Consider the following 18,230-nt stretch of genomic DNA (forward strand, 5'->3'; position numbering starts at 1 on the left):
CTACAACCATGCTTTGACCTTTAATTGACAATGTCTACTACAAAAAGAGTTATGAACTGGAAGGGAAAACAGGAACTCTGAGTCTTTGGGAGATAAATAATATTTGTCGTCAATTCTCTCATGTGTAGCTGGAATGGTGGCTGACACATCCAAACACTTTTCGCTGGCTCAGATAAAGCTTTGTTGATTGGAAGCACCTCCCACTGGAAGATGACTGAAGTATACCCAATAATTTGAGTTGAGATTCTTGAATTGCCTTTAAAGAAATTTGTAAAGCTTCAGCAATTCTTTTCATTGGTTCTTGAAACAGTTTAAAATCATCCACACAAAATGGAGGTGAACGCATGACAGCCTCATCCTGTAAGGCCGATGTGATGTTTTGAGAGAGAGGTGATTCATCCCCTAGCTGTTGCACTTCCTGACATTATGTGTCTTCATTCTGAATAGAGTGAATAGGAAGAGGCTGTGACAACACTGGTTGTCTTCCATGAATCTTCTCATTGGAATGCTTTTGCACCGTCACATATCTATCCCCAAAAGGTTCCCACATGTTCCAAAAAGGCCATTGTGATGCCCCGTATGCGAGAGAGGGAGGGCTCCAGGGAGGATGGTACCAGGGCATATGAGAGTGATAATGTGGATTTTCATCCCAATTAGGTATTGAATAAACCCTTTCAGAGACAATCCCTGTAGAAGGAAACCCATAAGAATAAGTGGGTGAACTGGGCACACACTGGTGAGAATCTTAGACAAAATCTTCTTAATCAATGGCTCCTTAAAAAGAGATTTTTTCTTCTCCAAAAGTCTATCCTAACTACACAAACTAATATATGTATATATAAACACTACAACTAACTGAGAAGCTAGCTATGCAGACACCACAGCATTCCATTACATGCCACACATGGTTGAGAAGGAATTGCAGCTGTGGTTGGTCCTGTACTGCCCTATGTATCTTAAGTATAGGGCAGGGGTAGGCAACTTATGGCATGTGTGCCGAAGGCAGCACATGAGCTGATTTTCAGTGGCACTCACACTGCCCGGGTCCTGGCCACCAGTCCGGGGGGCTCTGCATTTTAATTTAATTTCAAATGAAACTTCTTAAACATTTTAAAAACCTTATTTACTTTACATACAACAATAGTTTAGTTATATATTATAGACTTATAGAAAGAGACCTTCTAAAAACATTAAAATGTATTACTGGCAAGCGAAACCTTATATTAGAGTGAATAAATGAAGACTCAGCACACCACTTCCGAAAGGTTGCCGACCCCTGGTATAGGGCATGAGGATACTAGGGTGTACTTATGGATCAACCAGACATTGATAGCAAGAAATATAATCAAAGGCACATGGGCTGTACACGCACCTGAAGTAGACAACCCATAGGAACTCTCTAGAAGAAGAAAATTTGTATTATTTTTATCTGTCATCCTGATCAGTTCTATATACCGTACTATAAATAAGCAATGTCCTGAAACCACCCAATATAAGAAATAAGCTGATTTATGATATAGAAATCCAATGGGCTGCCAAAGGGCACATTTGACAGCCTACTCCAAACTTCAGTAGTGTATACAAGTCTCAATACAAAATTTATGCATGGAATCAATGTTTAAAAAAAAAAAAGGAGTTGGACCACCACCACCACCAATGCTATTCTCCCCACATCCTTTTTCTCTCTCTCTATTCTTTGTATTTGCCTCCCTTTCTTTTTGTCTTCTATTTTTTTCTTCTCTTCTGTCACCCTTTCTTCATTTTCCTAAATCTCTCTCTTCCTCCCACTCCATAGCATTTGCTAACCTCTCCTCTTTTCTTGCTTGGTGCTTTGTTCTATTACATATTCACTAGTATTTGCTTTATGAAGTGATACCAACAATCATACATACCAGTAGTATTTTCTAGACCATCCACAATTCCTTGTAATTTTTTAGAAAACTGTCTTCTATTGGGAATTAAAAAGATATCTGTACAGAATGATGAAGAACTAGGAAAGAAAACAACATTCTGAATATGGGTAATATATTTTCTTAAAATGTGCATACTATTATAAAGGTTTCAACTAAAATGCCCACTTTTACCCCATTATTATCAGCTGTTACACTCTGAATAGTGTGTTGTTAAATATGTTTCTAAGACTACACTTACCATTCATGTTTTAATTCCGCTTTATTATCTGATTCAGGCTTGACTTCTCCTTTGCATGCTACAGAAAAGAAAGCACAAGTATTGAACAAAATTCTAATGTCTTACCTCCTAATTTGGTGTCTTATATCCCTTAACATGCTAATCAATCCAAACAGTGGTTGTAACTTCTTCTACCAACAGAGGGAAACAGGAAAAAAGTCAAATGTGTGTGACATTACTCTCTTTTTATGGAGATATGGGTGCTGGCAGGCTGAATGCTCTCAGCTTCAGACTTCCTGAGCAATAAAAACAAAATCTAAGAAAAATTCAATTAAAATTCCTAAAAGACAAGTAATTCAGAGAAAAAGAGTGTCCTGGTCCAACAACATTGCTGTCCAAATTGAGTGGAATGGCATATTAAGAAGCGTAGAGAACATATGGGTTACACACCTTGTAGTAACTTGAGTTCTTCAAGATGTGTTGACCCTATGTATAGTGAACATTCAAATTGTGAATGTGCTCCATGTGCCCAGAACCAAAGATCTTGTTTTTAGCAGTGTCAGGATGGTCTGATCGTGCACCCCTACCAACCTCATGGTCCACCCTAAAGAAATAAAGGGGGCTGCTGGACCACTACCATTTTGGTTCCTTTTCTATCGCTAGTCCCCAGCAGGGGGAATCAGGTAGTGCAGAAGGAGAGCATGTAGTGTACTACCCACAGGGACAACACATCTCAAAGAACTCAAGTTACTACAAGGTGAGTAACTCATCCTTCTTTGACTGATTGTCCCTATATATAGTGAACTTCAGGTGATTCACATGCAATGCCTCTTTAAGGAAGTGGGTTCCTTGTGTCCTATGGCACAGTAAATTGCAGAACTCCCCTGCCTAGGGAAGCATCAAAAGCAGCTCCTTGCAACAGCGCCTATTGTCTAATGAAGGTGTGTACAGAACTCCAAGGTGCTGCTCTGCAGAAGTCAATAATAGGAACTTCTCTAAGGGAAGCAACCAATCCTGCCTGAGCACTAGTCAAGTGAGTTCTCACGCTGCCCTCAAAGGAAATATCATTCATCTTGTAGCAGCCAGATGCACTTTGAGATCCATTTCAGCAGCATCTGGGAGGAAAGAGCCTCTCCTTTCATAAATTCCATGAATGAGACAAAGAGTTTATGGGATTTTCAAAATGATTTTATTCTTTGCAGATAAAAGGTAAGAGCCCTCAGCATGTCCACTGAAAGCCATGAGACCTCCTCTCTGATAGAACAAGCCTTACGTAAAATAGAGGTACATAATCTGGTTGATGTGAAATTCCAACACTACCTAAGAGATAAACTACAGATGTAGTCTAATGAATACCTTGTCCCTCTGAAAAACTGTACAGGGAGGGTCAGCCATAAGCACCCCTAGTTCCCTGACTCTTCTGGCTGACTGGACAGAGACCCAAAATGTTATCTTCTGAGAAAGATATAGAAGACAGCAGGATGCCAGGGGCTCAAACAATGGATGAGATACCATAAGGTATAAGCTGAAGGAGCTAAGACATAGCCCTAAGGCAGCGGTCCCAAAACTTTTTAGGGTTGCACCCCCCCCTTCCCCCTGTCTGCACACACACACACCCCAGCCAGAGCCGGGAGCGGGGCTGTGGGGCATGGACAGGGGTAAGAGGGCCGAGGCTGGGACCACAACTGGGGGTGGGTTTGGGTCTGGGTCCAGGTCCAGGAGCAGGGCTGCAGTCAGGGGCCAATCCTGGGGTGGGAGTGGAGCTGCACCTGACCACAGCTTGGCTGCTGGCCCCCACCGCAGCCTGGCTGCAGCTACGCTCCCAGCCCCAGCCATGGAATGGAGTTACAACCATATGGAAAATCATTACTAAAATTAGGGAAGATAGGGATCAGTACAAGCATTGTAAGCTGGACAAGAAACTGGCTAACAGGAAGAAGGCAACGGATTGTGCTTAGGGATACAACCCTCTGGGGGTTCCTGGTCTATTTTTCCCCATTGGAGTCATGGCTGTCTCAGGGGGCAGGGGAACCCTTTGGCCTGTCAGACTAGTAGCCCCAGGACCTATCAGAGTTAGAGACGGAAGGCTAGGTGCAGGCTGGCCACAACACACTGTCAACCAAGCCTGGGATTGCTGTCTCACACATAGAGCACTACTTTGATTTTACCTATTGCTTTCTTGGCTGCTCTGCCATGCATGTCAGGGGCAGAGAAGCCAGCAGGGAAATATTGGACCAGAGGCTCAGGGAAGGTTAAACTCTTGAGGGGTTAACAGACCCAAGGAGGAGGAAGAATGCCAAGGAGGGAGAACACTGCTCCCCACTGCCCAGAAAACTGGGTAGAAACTTTAAAATAGAAAGAGTAAGGGCAAAAGCAAAAGGAACTGTCACTATCTGCTGCTGTAGAGGCAGAAATCTGGCAGCAAGCAGGAGCAGAGGGGGCATGGCCAGACCATCCAGCACCAAAACACTGATCCGCCTCTGTGAGCTGCAGAGAAAGGAGAGCATTCCAGAGATCCAGGACTGTGGGATACAGAGGGTTGCATAATAGATCATTGTACTCAAATGGAAGGTCCTCCACCATTGTTTGTACCTCCTTTGGGATTCCCACAGAGGAGAGATTTCACCACCAGGCCCTCCATGTCTAAAGCAGTCTGAAGCGTCAAACTTTGTTTCCAGTTTCTTTCATCAGTCAGAGCCCGGAACTGGTCTCTAAAGTCCTGAGAGGCACCTTAACAATGAAGCCACCCAGCTTGTCATAGAGCTTGCAGTTTGAAACTCAGAACTGAAGGGAGGCTGAGAAATATGCCTTCCTACCACAGAGGTCAACCCTCTTCACTTTATTCTCATGCTGCATAGAACTGGGTCTTTTTTGTCAGCTATGCTCAATAGCTACAGACACCATCAATGAGTCGGGAAGTAGATGAGAACCTACGTACTCTGACCCTTTCACAGGTATGAAGTACCTCTTTCTCAGCCCAACTGTAGACTGGCGGTATCATGGCGTGTGTCTGCCAGAGGCTTGGAAGGTTTGAGGACGGCCTCGTTAATAGAAAGCACCACTCTGCTTGGGACTGACCTATACAAAATGACCAGCAGTTTGTATGGATCTTCCTATACCTCTTTCAGGGGAATATGAAGTGATTCTGCCACTCTCTTCAGTAAGTCCTGGAGGGCCTTAGTCATCAGGGCATGGTGGGGAAACTAGAATGACCACATCATCCAGGGAAGAAGAAAATGTCACAGGCATAGAAAAGTTCTGCTCTTGTTTCTATTCTTCCTCATACTGCTGGAGTTGTGATTCTTGAGAAGGCTGAGGAAGCTCCTCCTCCACCCTCTGAGAACCCTAGGTCTCCTCAGGTCCTTGTGCCATGATATGGATATAAGGGTGGTAAATCCCACAGATCTTCTGGGATCCAGTATTGCCACTATAGGATCTAATATTCCTCTATGCTGGTCCCCAGGGGCAGGGCACCAATGAGTATAGGGGGGATATTCTCTTATATGGAAGTGGCGAGAAGCCCTGGAAACTTCTGATGTTCTGCCCAGGCCAAAGCCGTCCCTCTCAAAATCTTCTTCCAATCCTGAGGATTCTGATCCCAGATCCAGAGTGGGAGCCATTAGTATCACAGGTGGTGGGGTGACCTGCCTCTCTACTCACTGACAGTACCAGAGCCAATCTGGCTCAACCCTTACTTGAGGATGGGGACAGAGATGGGTACCATAGTGATATCAGAAGCAACTGAAGTCCTGGTGCCAGGCGTTGAGGTCTGGAGAGGGAGGTAACTCTGGTTCTGGAAGCAGTAGAAGGTATTCTAGAGCTAAGCAGAGAGCTAGAGTCATTTCTATAACTCAGATCATTGAAGTAGATGTTGGATAGAGCGGTACCAATGAAGGGTTTGGTGCCAGAGAAGCAGTCCCAGTATTGAAAAGTGCCACAATTTTGCCCTCCAAAATCTCAGTCCAGTCCTTCCTGGTACTAGGTGGTTCTGCTCCAGAGCACAAAGCTCCCAATGACTTGGTTCAGGACAGGGACTCCTGCCACAGTCTAGGAAGTTTGGATGCTATTAGGCTTACTTGGGGAGTTTCCCCCTTTGCATCAAACCAAAATGAATACTGACTGATGAAGCACTTTGAGATGAATCTGACTAACACATCTAGTCGCCATTCCAGCTGTCGGTAGAGATTCTCAAATGCCACATCTTCAGATGCTGTTTGAAGTATATGAGGAAATCTTGAAAACCATTAGCGTGTACCTGTCTTTGTGAAGTTATCTAATTACAGTACTTAGTTCTTGCCAAACCTGACACCCAGAAAAAGACAGCAAGTACTCTCCAGAGGAAGATGCACACGAGGAATATCTGGAAGCAGTCTGCACATTTTATTGACTAGTCACAGATATTTTCCATAAGCAATGTGGTAGGAAGCTTGTGAAAAAGACATAGTTTTAGCTTCCAGAAAGTTTCCTGCAGAGAGAAACAAACATCTCCAGAAGATGCTATGCCACTATAAAGATTAAGCTTAATCAATGGACTGCTGGTCTCCTTCTCAAAAACATTATTTTTTATTCCCTATGTTTCAATCACTGGTATGTGGAGTCACAACCAAGTATTTGGGCTAGCTTACAGCAGTAACTAGAAAACATGAAAAATGATAGTCTCTCTCTCTCTCTCTCTCACACACACACACACACACACACACAAACACCTTAACAGATGTAAATGTTATTTTTAAATATAAAAATACTTAGAAATTAAATGCACTTCATTAGCCACTAGTAAGGCCAGAAAATACAGTAAACTTTAAATAAAAATGTTATTGCTACTTGCAAAAATACTAGCATTTACATAATATTCAATCTCTACTGTACTACTGGATATACTCTAAATCCTATTTCAGTAATAGTTTACATGTCAGTTTCATATATGATACTTTTCTTTATTCCTAAAGGACTCTGTTTATCTTACCAGAAAGGTCAGTTTTTCCTTGACTTAATTTAAATGTCTGTTTCTTTGTATTTTCCGACAGCTCCTCATATGCCCTTTTACTCTTACTCTGGGTCCAACTTTTCAAATTGTCATCATCTTTTAACCTTTGCTTCAGAAACTCTACTGAGGTCAGTGAAAAAGAATCATCATCTTGCATCTCACAGGACTCAGGATCATCCTCCTGATGGCTGCCCCTATCATTAATCTTCTCAAAAGGAATTCTTAGACCTATATTTACTTCAAATACTGGTGCATATTCTTGCTCTCCTTCCAGTTGCTTTTTTACATCTTCTAGCACCTAAATTGATACACAGATATTATTAAATTGCAAGGATACAATAAAATATTTAATATAGCATTTTTCTTACAAACTGTATCTCAAAACAGAAATAAAAGTCCAGAACATCACACTACACAACAGATAAATTACAAGTATCAGTTGTGTGAAGACACTATACAGTGGAAAAAGAAAAGAAAACATCTGATCCTAAGACCAAAAGCCGAGGGAGATTATTGATCATCACCAGTGTAAAAGTGTTAATTAAAAAGTAGATGTATGAATGTTAGAAATAATTATTCCAGATACAAAACAGAGCCAGAACTTCTGATCTGGAGATGACAGGGTGAAATGTTTAGACCATTACAGATAGGGACTAGTCAGATGTGAATTTTATTACCAATTCTATCCTTGGTTTCAACATAGGGTGACCAGATAGCAAGTGTGAAAAATCGGGACGGGGGTGGTGGTGGTGGGGGTAATAGGTGCCTATAGAAAAAAAAGCCCCAAATCTCAGGACTGTCCCTATAAAATAGGGACATCTGGTCACCCTATTTCAACAAGTCACAAAATTCTCTGTGCTTCATTTTTCCCTAATTCTAAAATGGGAGTAGCACTTATCCCAGGGGTGGGCAAACTTTTTGGCCTGAGGGCCGCATGAGTTTCCGAAATTGTATGGAGGGCTGGTTAGGGGAGGCTGTGCCTCCCCAAACAGCCAGGCGTGGACTGGCCCCTGACCCCTATCTGACCCCCCCTGCTTCTTGCTCCCTGATGGCCTCCCTGGGACTCCTACCCCATCCAACCCCCCATTCCCTGACGGCCCCCCCAGGACCCTGCCCCATCCACCACCCCCACTCCCTGTCCCCTGACTGCCCCTGCCACCCCATCCGGCCGCCCCTCCTTCCTGATTGCCCTTATTCAACCCCCGTTCCCCACCCTCTGACCGCCCCAACCCCTATCCACACACCCACCCCCCGACCACCACTCAGAACTCCCCTGTCCTTTATCCAACCCCCTCCCACCCCCGTTCCCTGCCCCCTTACTGCACTGCCTGGATCACCGGTGCCTTGTGGGGCTACAGCCACACCACCCTGAGCACCCGGACAGGTAGCCGTGCTGCCTGGCTGGAGCCAGCCATGCCACCGCGCAGAACAGAGCACCGGGTCAGGCCCCGGCTCTGCAGCTGCGCTGCTCCAGGAGCTCGCAGCCCCACCACCCAAAGCATTGTGCCGTCAGCGCAGTGAGTTGTGGCTGCGGGAAAGGGGGAACAGGAGGGTAGCGCCCAGAGGCCAGCTCAAGGGCCAGGCAGGAGAGTGCCGCGGGCCAGATGTGGCCTGCGGGCTGTAGTATGCCCACCTCTGACTTATCCACTTTTATGAGTCTGTTTTTGAACCTCAGATGGATGCAGATGCATTCTTTATGAATAACAAGCCTTTTAATTTCAGCTGCCTATTTTTAGTAGATTTAATAGTAAACTTGTAGAATACTTCATATTTCCACACCTCCTTAGTTTTATTTTATCTTGACTACTTTAATAGTGTCAAATAATATTACAAATTTTAATACGTGGGTGGGTTTAAATAAAACCTATTGATATTTATTTGTATGCCGCTGTTAGCTAAAAATCATTTGTTGTGTGATATGTAACAGATTTAAAATCTCAATCATTTTTATTATCCTCCCTCTATTGCTCCAAGAACTAGAAGAGACTGTACATCTTGAACAGTCCAATCTTGTGATAAATCACTGAATAAGGATGGGGTAGAGGTTGGTAGTGTACAACAAAACATGGAATTTCACAGTGCCTATAATCCAGAACGATTGGTGGTTATGAAGTCGCAGATACTTGCAGAAATGGAACAACTGGTTCCCAGAGGAAGGGAACTGGTTGGGAAGATCCAAAATCTCTGCTCTCAGTGAAGTAGTCAAATTGGCTGCCTTGAGGCTGATGGAGGTTGATGGGTAGAGTTCATTGATGCAGATGTGGATGATTTTCTTCATGGAAACCTATGTCATTCTCTGGAGAAATCAGCCTGCCAATGTTGAAAGGAGCACTGGCAGTGGCACTGCTGAGGCCCACTAAATTAAGGTGGGGTATGGGGTATACATCTTCTTGGGGCCTAGGGTATATATTTCTAAAGACATCAGTGTCACTCTGGAGTCTTTAAGAGAGTATAAAGCCTTGTCAGTCTTTCCAATGAAGAGGTTGCACCACAAAGTTTGGAAATTCCCTACATATGCCTGATGTGGGAAGACAGGAACACCTCCCAATGGTGATAGCAGTCACTATGAAACTGAAGGCTGTATCTGCTGTGTCCAGAGTCATTTGCAACAATGTCATGGCTATTTGCTGGCCCTCAGTCACAACAGATTTAAACTGGTCCTTCACTTTTTGAGGCAATTTGTCAGTAAATCTGTTTAGTGACTCATAGTTATTAAAATAATATTTCAATAATAGTGCCTGGTAGTTTGTAATTGTTATTTGGAGGCTACAACTAGAATAAGCCTTCTTTCCTTCCAAACAAATCAAGCCTCTCTGGCTCCTTGACCTTTGGAGTAGATTTGAAATGCCCACCTGATCTTCTCCCTTCACTGTTATCACCAAGGGATCCAGCAGAGGGTGAATAAAGAGCTTCTCAAACCCCTGCAATAGCAGCTAACAGAAGTCAGCTCTTTTTGAGGTTAGTGATGCTCTCCTCAGGGAACCTAGAGCCTTAAGCCACTGTGTTACCTCTCTGCCTTAGCAAGAAAAAGCTTTGCTGGAGCTTAAACTGTGTGACAGCTCCCTGACACACCAGTCTGTCTGCATTACCAGTAAACTATTCAAGATTCTGCCAATCTAGATCTTGCTTCATAGGTAACATTCAGTACACCCCAATTCCCAACCTCCCCAGAGATGGGGAGCCCCTCTCACTGGACACTTACAGAAATTATTAAGTCTGAAGTCTCCAAAGAGGCAGTAAACAAACATACCCTAACTTAATACATAGCATTGAGATGGGGTTTGTAGTAAAAATAAGCATACAGTTTATTAAATAAAGAACATAGTTTTAAGTGTTAATAAGCAAGAGAAAAAGAGAATGGCAGGGTTACAAATAAAACAATAGTAACAACATACTTTCTTTTGTCTTTCTTTACAATCCTGGCCTTAGGCAATTTCTCATCTAATCAGTTCTCAGCATCTTCATCCTCCATGGCTGAAGGATCAAGTTTTCACAGAGTCCAAGAGTGCGGGCCTCTTCTGTCCTTTAAAGTGATGGATACTAAGCACTTTCCTCTCACCTTCTTCTTATAGTTCAGTAAACTTCTGAAATGTATTCTTTTGAAGTGTATTCCCAGATAAAGTTATTCTCCTCTGCCAATGAACAGATGCTGTCTTCCTTATCCTCTTGATAATTAGCTCTATTGATTACTTTGTTTACCTTAAATTCAAATGTAATTCCACTGTATCTGGCATCACCTTGCTCAATTTACACTGGACGCACAGGTAAACAGGCTAAACAATATTGCCCAGGAAAAATGTGTTCATCAAGTCCACCCCCAAAACAAACATATTTCCAGCACACACACACACCTCATTACACATCATTTATATGTGCTTCATGCAATGATATTCATGACTAGTGTATCACCAGTTTTCAAATTATACCTTCCAAGACACTGTTTATAGTACAATAAGTTGAGTTAATTGCTTATTCTTCAGGGTTCAGACCCCCTGCTCTCCTCCTGGGGTGTCTGGATCCTGACTGTCACAACACCAGAGAAGCTGGTGTTTGCCAGAGGAATTTAGCAGTGTCCAAAGATTTGATAGTGTTGATATGTAAAGCTACCTGCCTGGGTACAGCTCAGAATAATATATTCAACGATTTGTGAAGGTTTTCTTGGACCACTATCCGAGGGATAGCGCAAGACAAGACAACCCTCTGCATGAGATCCTGGAAGGATCTGTAGTCATCCAGGACCCATGAAGAGGATTCAGGTGCAATGGTCTCTTCAGCTGAGGAAGATGGACAGCTACATTGGAATCTGCTGTTCCTCCTGCGTGTCCTCATCCAAAGGAGCCAAGCTAGCAACAGGATGAGTCATTTGAGGGAACACAATCTCTTTTATAGATGCTTGGTCTGGATTGAGAGGTTGAGACAGATCTCATTGCTTGCAGGATACTCTCTTTGATATTATTGAGTGCCGGGGGTAAGTGTAAGGAGCTGGTGGCTAACAAGGAGGATGTCAAGGAATTATCTTCTTAGCCAGGGACCTGTAGGTATGATTGTAAGAACACTTTATAGAATGCTGCCTGGTTGTGGATGGTGGGGGAAATTTGAATGCATGGGATTTAGCAGGGGAAGACTCTCTGCCGCTCTGTAAATCTGGTAAGGAAAAAGAATATTCCTTTGGTAAGAATAGTGGAGTGACAGTAGGTGTAACTTGGAGCCCTTATATTTGAAGGCTTCAGACTGGCTTTAATGATACTGAAGCCAGTCCCAGGACCCTGATTTGACATATAAGAGAGCCTGGAACTGATATGCAGAGCAAGTCTCTGGCTGCCATAGATACTTGGGGATTTCATGGTACTCAGAGTATTGGTGCTGCAGTCATCAGTGCCATCTCTGAAGACATCAATGGTACTGATGTCAGGGTTACTGCTACCAAAGGAGCAGTGGAGGGTAGCAGCTTCATTGGTACCCAAATGATCGGTACTGGCAACGTTAGTACCAGTACCAAGTAATTTAATGTAGATGGTACCAGCTCAGTACCAGTCAACTTATGAAGTACCTTTTCACTGAGAGTATGAGGGTCAGAGTCTCCGCAGGTGCTCCAGGAGCCCTTTTTGGGTCCTGAGCTACCACTGATATATACAGAGCTTAAAGTCCTAGGAGTTTTTGATGAAGTTCCCAGGTATGGGAACAGTAACTCTTTTCTCTGGTCATCTTAAGGGTTTTTCTCCATCTATCAGAGGACAACGACCTCAGTGATGGAACATATGAAGTTGTAGCTGCTGGAGCACATCTAGAGGTGGTGTGCTTCATTTGATCAGTTTTAGGCTGGCCAGGATCACAGACTGGGAGTATACAACTCTCTATAAGCTATTCTCTCAGACAGGCTTCCCTGGATTTTGCATTCTCTAGAAAAGCACTTGCAAATAGCACATGTCCCTAACGTGACCTTCACCTAAACAGATGAGGCATCTAATATGCCCATCATTAACAGGCATGACTACCTTGCAAGACAAGCAGTTTTTAAAACCTGGGGACTTATGCATGACTAAAAGTCAGTACTGCAGTACCACCTCAGGAACAAAAACAAGTCTTCTAATAGAAGACAAAGGAAATATTATATACTAATGACTACATTAAGTATTTACACAAGAAAAGTTATTGATGAGCACAGGAAAACAGTGAGTACACGGTGTCACTGAGATCTCAAACTTTTAGCAACAGGTGGTCAGAAGGAACTGAGAGGTGGACACGGTAATCCTGCTCTTTATGCCCTCAGTTGGAGGAATCAGGACACTCAGGGAGCATGCACCACCCCAATAGGTATTGATCACCAGAATCCTCCAGCTCAAGTGCACCGGGAAGCACACACACTTACAGTGGAATATATATGTCAAGCACTCAAAGAAAAATCCTATATTTTGGCGGCTGCTTTACCTTGTCAATATCAGCTACAGTAATTATTTCAGGTTTTAAAACTTTGTCCTCCCTTGAATGGAAAGATGATTCTTGAGGTGCTCTCTCAAAATCTCGAATGAATTCTTTAGATACTCCTACTGAACAGTATTCTGCATCCAACAGGCCAGATAGTTTCACAAGAGTGTTCTTATAAATACTGGATTAACAAAATGAACCAAAGAAAACTAAATTATATGTTTCTTACTAATTAAACAGAAAAGAATTACAATTACCTGCATCTTTCAAAACTAAAGCAGCTTCATTAAAAATGTTTGTAACATTTTTTCAGATGATCTATTTTTCAGGTAAACTTATTAGTTAGATCAGTGATACTCAGACCTCACCAAAAAGAGTCACAGTAGTGTGAATTCATTATTTCATTTACTATTTTTATATTTATATATATATATTCTCACAGCAAAGCAACTGACCAAGTATTATTATTTTATCATCTATATCCTGATTGGTTAATAACTTAGATTGGTTGATATTAAAACACTCTGAGATTTAATTATGTGCTGCAAGGAGCTGCAGGAGTCACATTAAAGAGCCACTTTAAAGAGCTTGCGAGCCTCAGTCTGAGTATCACTGAGATAGAGAGACAGACTATACACTTCACTACATCACGATTTCACATCATGGCTTTATATATCAGGAATGAACTTTAACATTTTTTCAAATGAAAACACAAACATGTATTTGTAATGTAATCTAGAAGGAATATAAAAATGTATAGAGTGAGGGAAACTGGATGACTCAGGGAATTGGTAGAGGAATATGAAGATCTTCAGTTTTAGGCTGAGTTCCTACATGGTTCAGACAAGTAGTGATGGAATATTGTCGTACACTGACAGCTATATATTTGTCTTTGTGAAAGGAGTTGTGATCCCAATCCAGATCCCCAATATTTTATAAACCAATATCATGTGGCAGCCTGTTAATCTCATCAGAAATATGAAGAACTATATGGAAACAAACTAAATTACTCTGCCACCTCTAGAGGTCATCTCTGGAAATCTGGGTGGAGGACACATTGTTTAGGTGGTGTACACATAAATGGAGAGTTGCTAGTGGTATTACACCTGTTTTATGGATAAAGAGAAAAATTCAGACGCCAGGATGTTAATTCAGCACTTTTTCACGGCATTAAAATTCACTTTAAAAAAAATTGAAATACTTCAATGAAGAGAGAACTTCAATGAGGAAAAAAGTACATTTGATGTGAGTATTCATAGTTTCTAGGTTACATTTTAAGTAATGTCAAGAAAATCCCGTAGTTTCCTTACTCCTGGGTCTACTCATTCATTCATTATGTGTAACTTCCCCAGCCTCAATTACACTTAAAGAAAGTTCACTGACCAAATAAGGAATTATTAGTCTAAAATAGGTCATGTATTTCCATCATAAATGCACAGTTACTATAGCCAATTTATACAAATCCAACTTTATATTGCAGACTAACAGTACAATCCAAAGTCCACTGAAATCATTGGAAAGACTCCTTTTAACTTCAGTGGGCTTTGCATCACGCCATAAGAATGGATCTATAGATCTGGGCCCTAAATGGGGAAGGAACCCAGGGATCGGTAAAGTACGGAGCTTTAGATCCAAGAGAGGCACACTGCCCAAACCCAAAATCTAGCAGCCTATCCTCCTTTCACCTGGAGCAGTGAAAAAAGCAGATGAATGTTGCCCTTGAGCCCCTTCCCAGCTCTGGGTCTAAGAGCCACGGATCTGCCGCTTACTGTACTGATGTCTCCATTAACAGTAATATTAAGAGACAAATCTCATATCTCTAAGTATTTACACATAAGGAAATCATGCATATACAGGGCTTGAAAACAATGTGGAAGAAACTGATGGTCCACAAAATATAAACGCAGAGCAAAATAAAAAAAATAATCAGATTACTTTAAGAAAATAATATAATAAAATTAAAATGTTTTAAACCAGTGCTCGCAACCAAGAGTGCCAGAAATAACCTTATAAGGTTTTCATTCTTCTTTTCATCTGGATTGATCACATTGCTGGAACCCTTAAATAACTCCAATAGCAGCTGGACAGCATTGTGCACCAGTTTACGGAGCAGTTCTTGGAAGATCTTGTCAACTAGCAGAAGAAACCTTGAAAAGCGTTTCATCATCTGACGCCATTCACTTATCTCAGCATATTTTGGATTTTCCTTGCTGTCACTTGGCACAGATTGAAAAAGCTTTTGAGCTCCCTTCATTTCTGCCACCTACAGTGTTAGTAAAAATAAATTTAGAAAAGTACGCTTTAAATCCCATTAAAAAAAACATACAGCACATTTTGCAACAGTCAACTTTTTATTACAGACTTTTCTGTATTGTTCAGAAATGCTTTTATTTAAAGTTCCAGAGAGAGAGAGACACATACACCATGGAAATTCAGTTTTTCTAGGTTAAATAAGACTTAATACTTCTGAAAGAAATAGTTCTTTATCTTTTTAATATGTTGTTAGTAGAGTATCAATAAGATAAATATTACAAAACAACCAAAAATATACATTAGTAATAAACACTAAAAGAAAACTAAGGCCATATCTGGAGTGACCTCAATGCCTACCATACCTTTATTTAAGCTTTTTTTCTCTCTCTCTCTCTCTCTATATATATATATATATATTACACACACACACACAAAAACTTCTAAAATTAAGTCCTCAATGTCAATGCATTTGCACAAACATGCTGCATGCACACTAATCCAAGGTGTTTTCAGTCACCAAAACAGGGTTTGGCAGAAGTATTTTGTTGGGTCACAGAACTGAAGTGCAATTCAGGAAAGAGCAGAGGTGATTTTTGGTGTCAGTTTGGATGTAATCAGCCAATGAAATAATTCTGGGATGCAGGCCATGACTGGCCAATACATGGGGTCTACTGGGAGAGGAGACTTGGGGTCCTGTTGACGGTAGTTTCAGTACAGATCTAGATATGACCACACAGCACATATAATACCTCTAGGGGATTGAAGCTGCATTTGGCTGCCTCAGAGTCCTGTCGGATTGGTTGGGGCAAAATAAGGCTTTCATACAGGATTCTTCCATGTGGTGTGAACAAACATTAAAATAACAATAAATACATATATGAGGACATATCTACCAGCAGCTTAGCTGGATTAAACACCAGTTCTTTAAGGAGGTCATATAGGCATGAAAGGGGGGTCAATTTTATGAATTTGCCATTGTGCCAGCTAAATTGTAAAACTGGTATCTAACGAGCTAGATTTGTCAATATGCTAAGTGTTATAGTCAACATCAAAATGGACTCTAATTAGGATAGCCCCTTTTTAGTGAGTCTAGGAAGCATTAGGTTATTAATTTAATGCTAGGTTCTTGTCAAATCAATTTTCATCATGAACATTTTTTCTTGAATCAGGACTCTTGATTATTCTTAACCAATCAACAATTTATTAATTCACCCAGAAACACTTCAGTATAAAATCAACATTTCACAAATCAATTGAAGACACAACCAATATTCTAGGCATGTACTGAACGTATAAATACAGTCTTGAAAGCAAACGTTGTAGATGAGGATTGAGGATCAGCAGTTATACCAAGGAAGAAATGGTCGCTCAACCTGTGCAGTAACTGTGGTTCTTCAAGATGTGTGCCCATACAGGTGCTCCATTCTAGATATGCTTGAACCCCTTCGCCTTTGATTGGAGATTTCTAATAGTAGCATCTATTCGACTCATGCATGCACATTACTCAGCCTCATGCTCCATGCTTATATTACTCCAGCCTCATGTTATAAAGCATTGGCGGGCAAACCACCTTCAGTTTCTTCTCTACCGGGAAGCTCCATAGCAAAGAACTCTGAAGCAGATGGGAAGGAGAGAGGGTAGTGGATCACCCATAGGAATACATATCTCAAAGAATCACAGTTACTGCAGAGAGAGAGAGAGTAACCACATCTTCTTCTTCATGTCAACCACCAAGAGTAAGGAGAGGGATGAGAAAATAAAAATTCTCCTTACACAGAACATAATATTTCTTATCCACTCTTTTGCATATAGGTGGAATTGTGACCGGGATGTGTCAGATAATGAGGCCCTACTGGACCCTGCAAAGGTTAACAGGCAAGGCAATGCGAGCAGATGAAGCTGTATGAAGGATGTCAAGCAGCTTATATGATATGATTCTTTAACCTGTTCAAGAGGCATTTACAAATAATCCACAATTCCCATTACAAGCTCTTGAAACAACTTGAAATCGTTCGCCAGGGATGGAGGAGGTGGCATAACCACTTCATCCAGGAATGAAGAGATATTGGCCAGTGGAGAGACATCTTCATCAGCACTAGCTTCCCATTCCTCAAAGATTTTTTCCTGAGGTTCAGGTTTCCTAGACAGGGAGGGCGATGAAGGCTATTTATCTCTGTGATAGATGGTGCTCAAAGCCCTAGAGAACTGTTGGTGATCGGACACTCAAGGGTCCCAGTATGGCCAAGTTGGTGGTGCATATGGCATGGGTAGAGGCATCCCTGGGTGTTCATACCAACTAGATGGTGGTTGTGGCCGTTTCTCACAAGTGATACCAATCTCCTCCGAGACCTCTGGAAAAGAGCCTCTACATGAATGCAGAGGAGAGCTTTGCACATATATTTAGGAGACTGAGGCAAAATCTTCATCAGAATCCCTCTCTTCCAAATCATTCTACAGTAATGGATCACTGGAAAAAACCAATCTCACCCAAACAGACCACACAATTTAAAGACCTATACATTTGAGTGGAAAGGTTTCTATGGCCCTAACAAAGAGCACAATCATGCAACCCTTACTCTCCTACACAGTTTCATTGAAATGAACAGGACTACTAATGTGAGCAAGGGCAGGGCCGCCCAGAGGGGGGAGCAAGTAGGGCAATTTGCCCCAGGCCCTGCAGGGGCCCCCATGAGAATATAGTATTCTATAATTTTGCACCTTTTTTTTTTAAATGGAAGGGGCCCCCTAAAGTGCTTTGCCCCAGGCCCCCTGAATCCTCTGGGCAGCCCTGAGCAAGGGCTGCAGGACCAGAACCATTATTAGGCAAAGTAAGACGGCTCTTATGCAGTCTTCAGTATCATTGTATACATAGAAGTTAAAGCTTCTTTTAAGAAATCTTTGTAAAATGGCATTTGGGTGATACAATTTTTCTATA

The 18,230-nt window shown here is 41.9% G+C and overlaps 1 protein-coding gene across 1 annotated transcript in view; it reads right to left on the reverse strand.

Moving 5' to 3' along the window:
• Positions 1–18,230, reverse strand: part of DNAH14 (dynein axonemal heavy chain 14) — a 471,830-nt gene that overhangs the window by 369,428 nt on the left and 84,172 nt on the right. Inside the window, exons 12-17 of the mRNA XM_045010332.1 lie at positions 14,994–15,305; positions 14,812–14,861; positions 13,046–13,223; positions 7,097–7,415; positions 2,152–2,209; positions 1,893–1,990 (exon numbers count right to left, since the gene is read on the reverse strand). Coding sequence (XP_044866267.1) covers positions 1,893–1,990; positions 2,152–2,209; positions 7,097–7,415; positions 13,046–13,223; positions 14,812–14,861; positions 14,994–15,305 — 1,015 coding nt within the window. The remainder of the gene's footprint in view (positions 1–1,892; positions 1,991–2,151; positions 2,210–7,096; positions 7,416–13,045; positions 13,224–14,811; positions 14,862–14,993; positions 15,306–18,230) is intronic.

Source organism: Mauremys mutica, chromosome 3 (assembly GCF_020497125.1).
Source record: "Mauremys mutica isolate MM-2020 ecotype Southern chromosome 3, ASM2049712v1, whole genome shotgun sequence".
Classification (NCBI taxonomy): Eukaryota; Metazoa; Chordata; order Testudines; family Geoemydidae; genus Mauremys; species Mauremys mutica.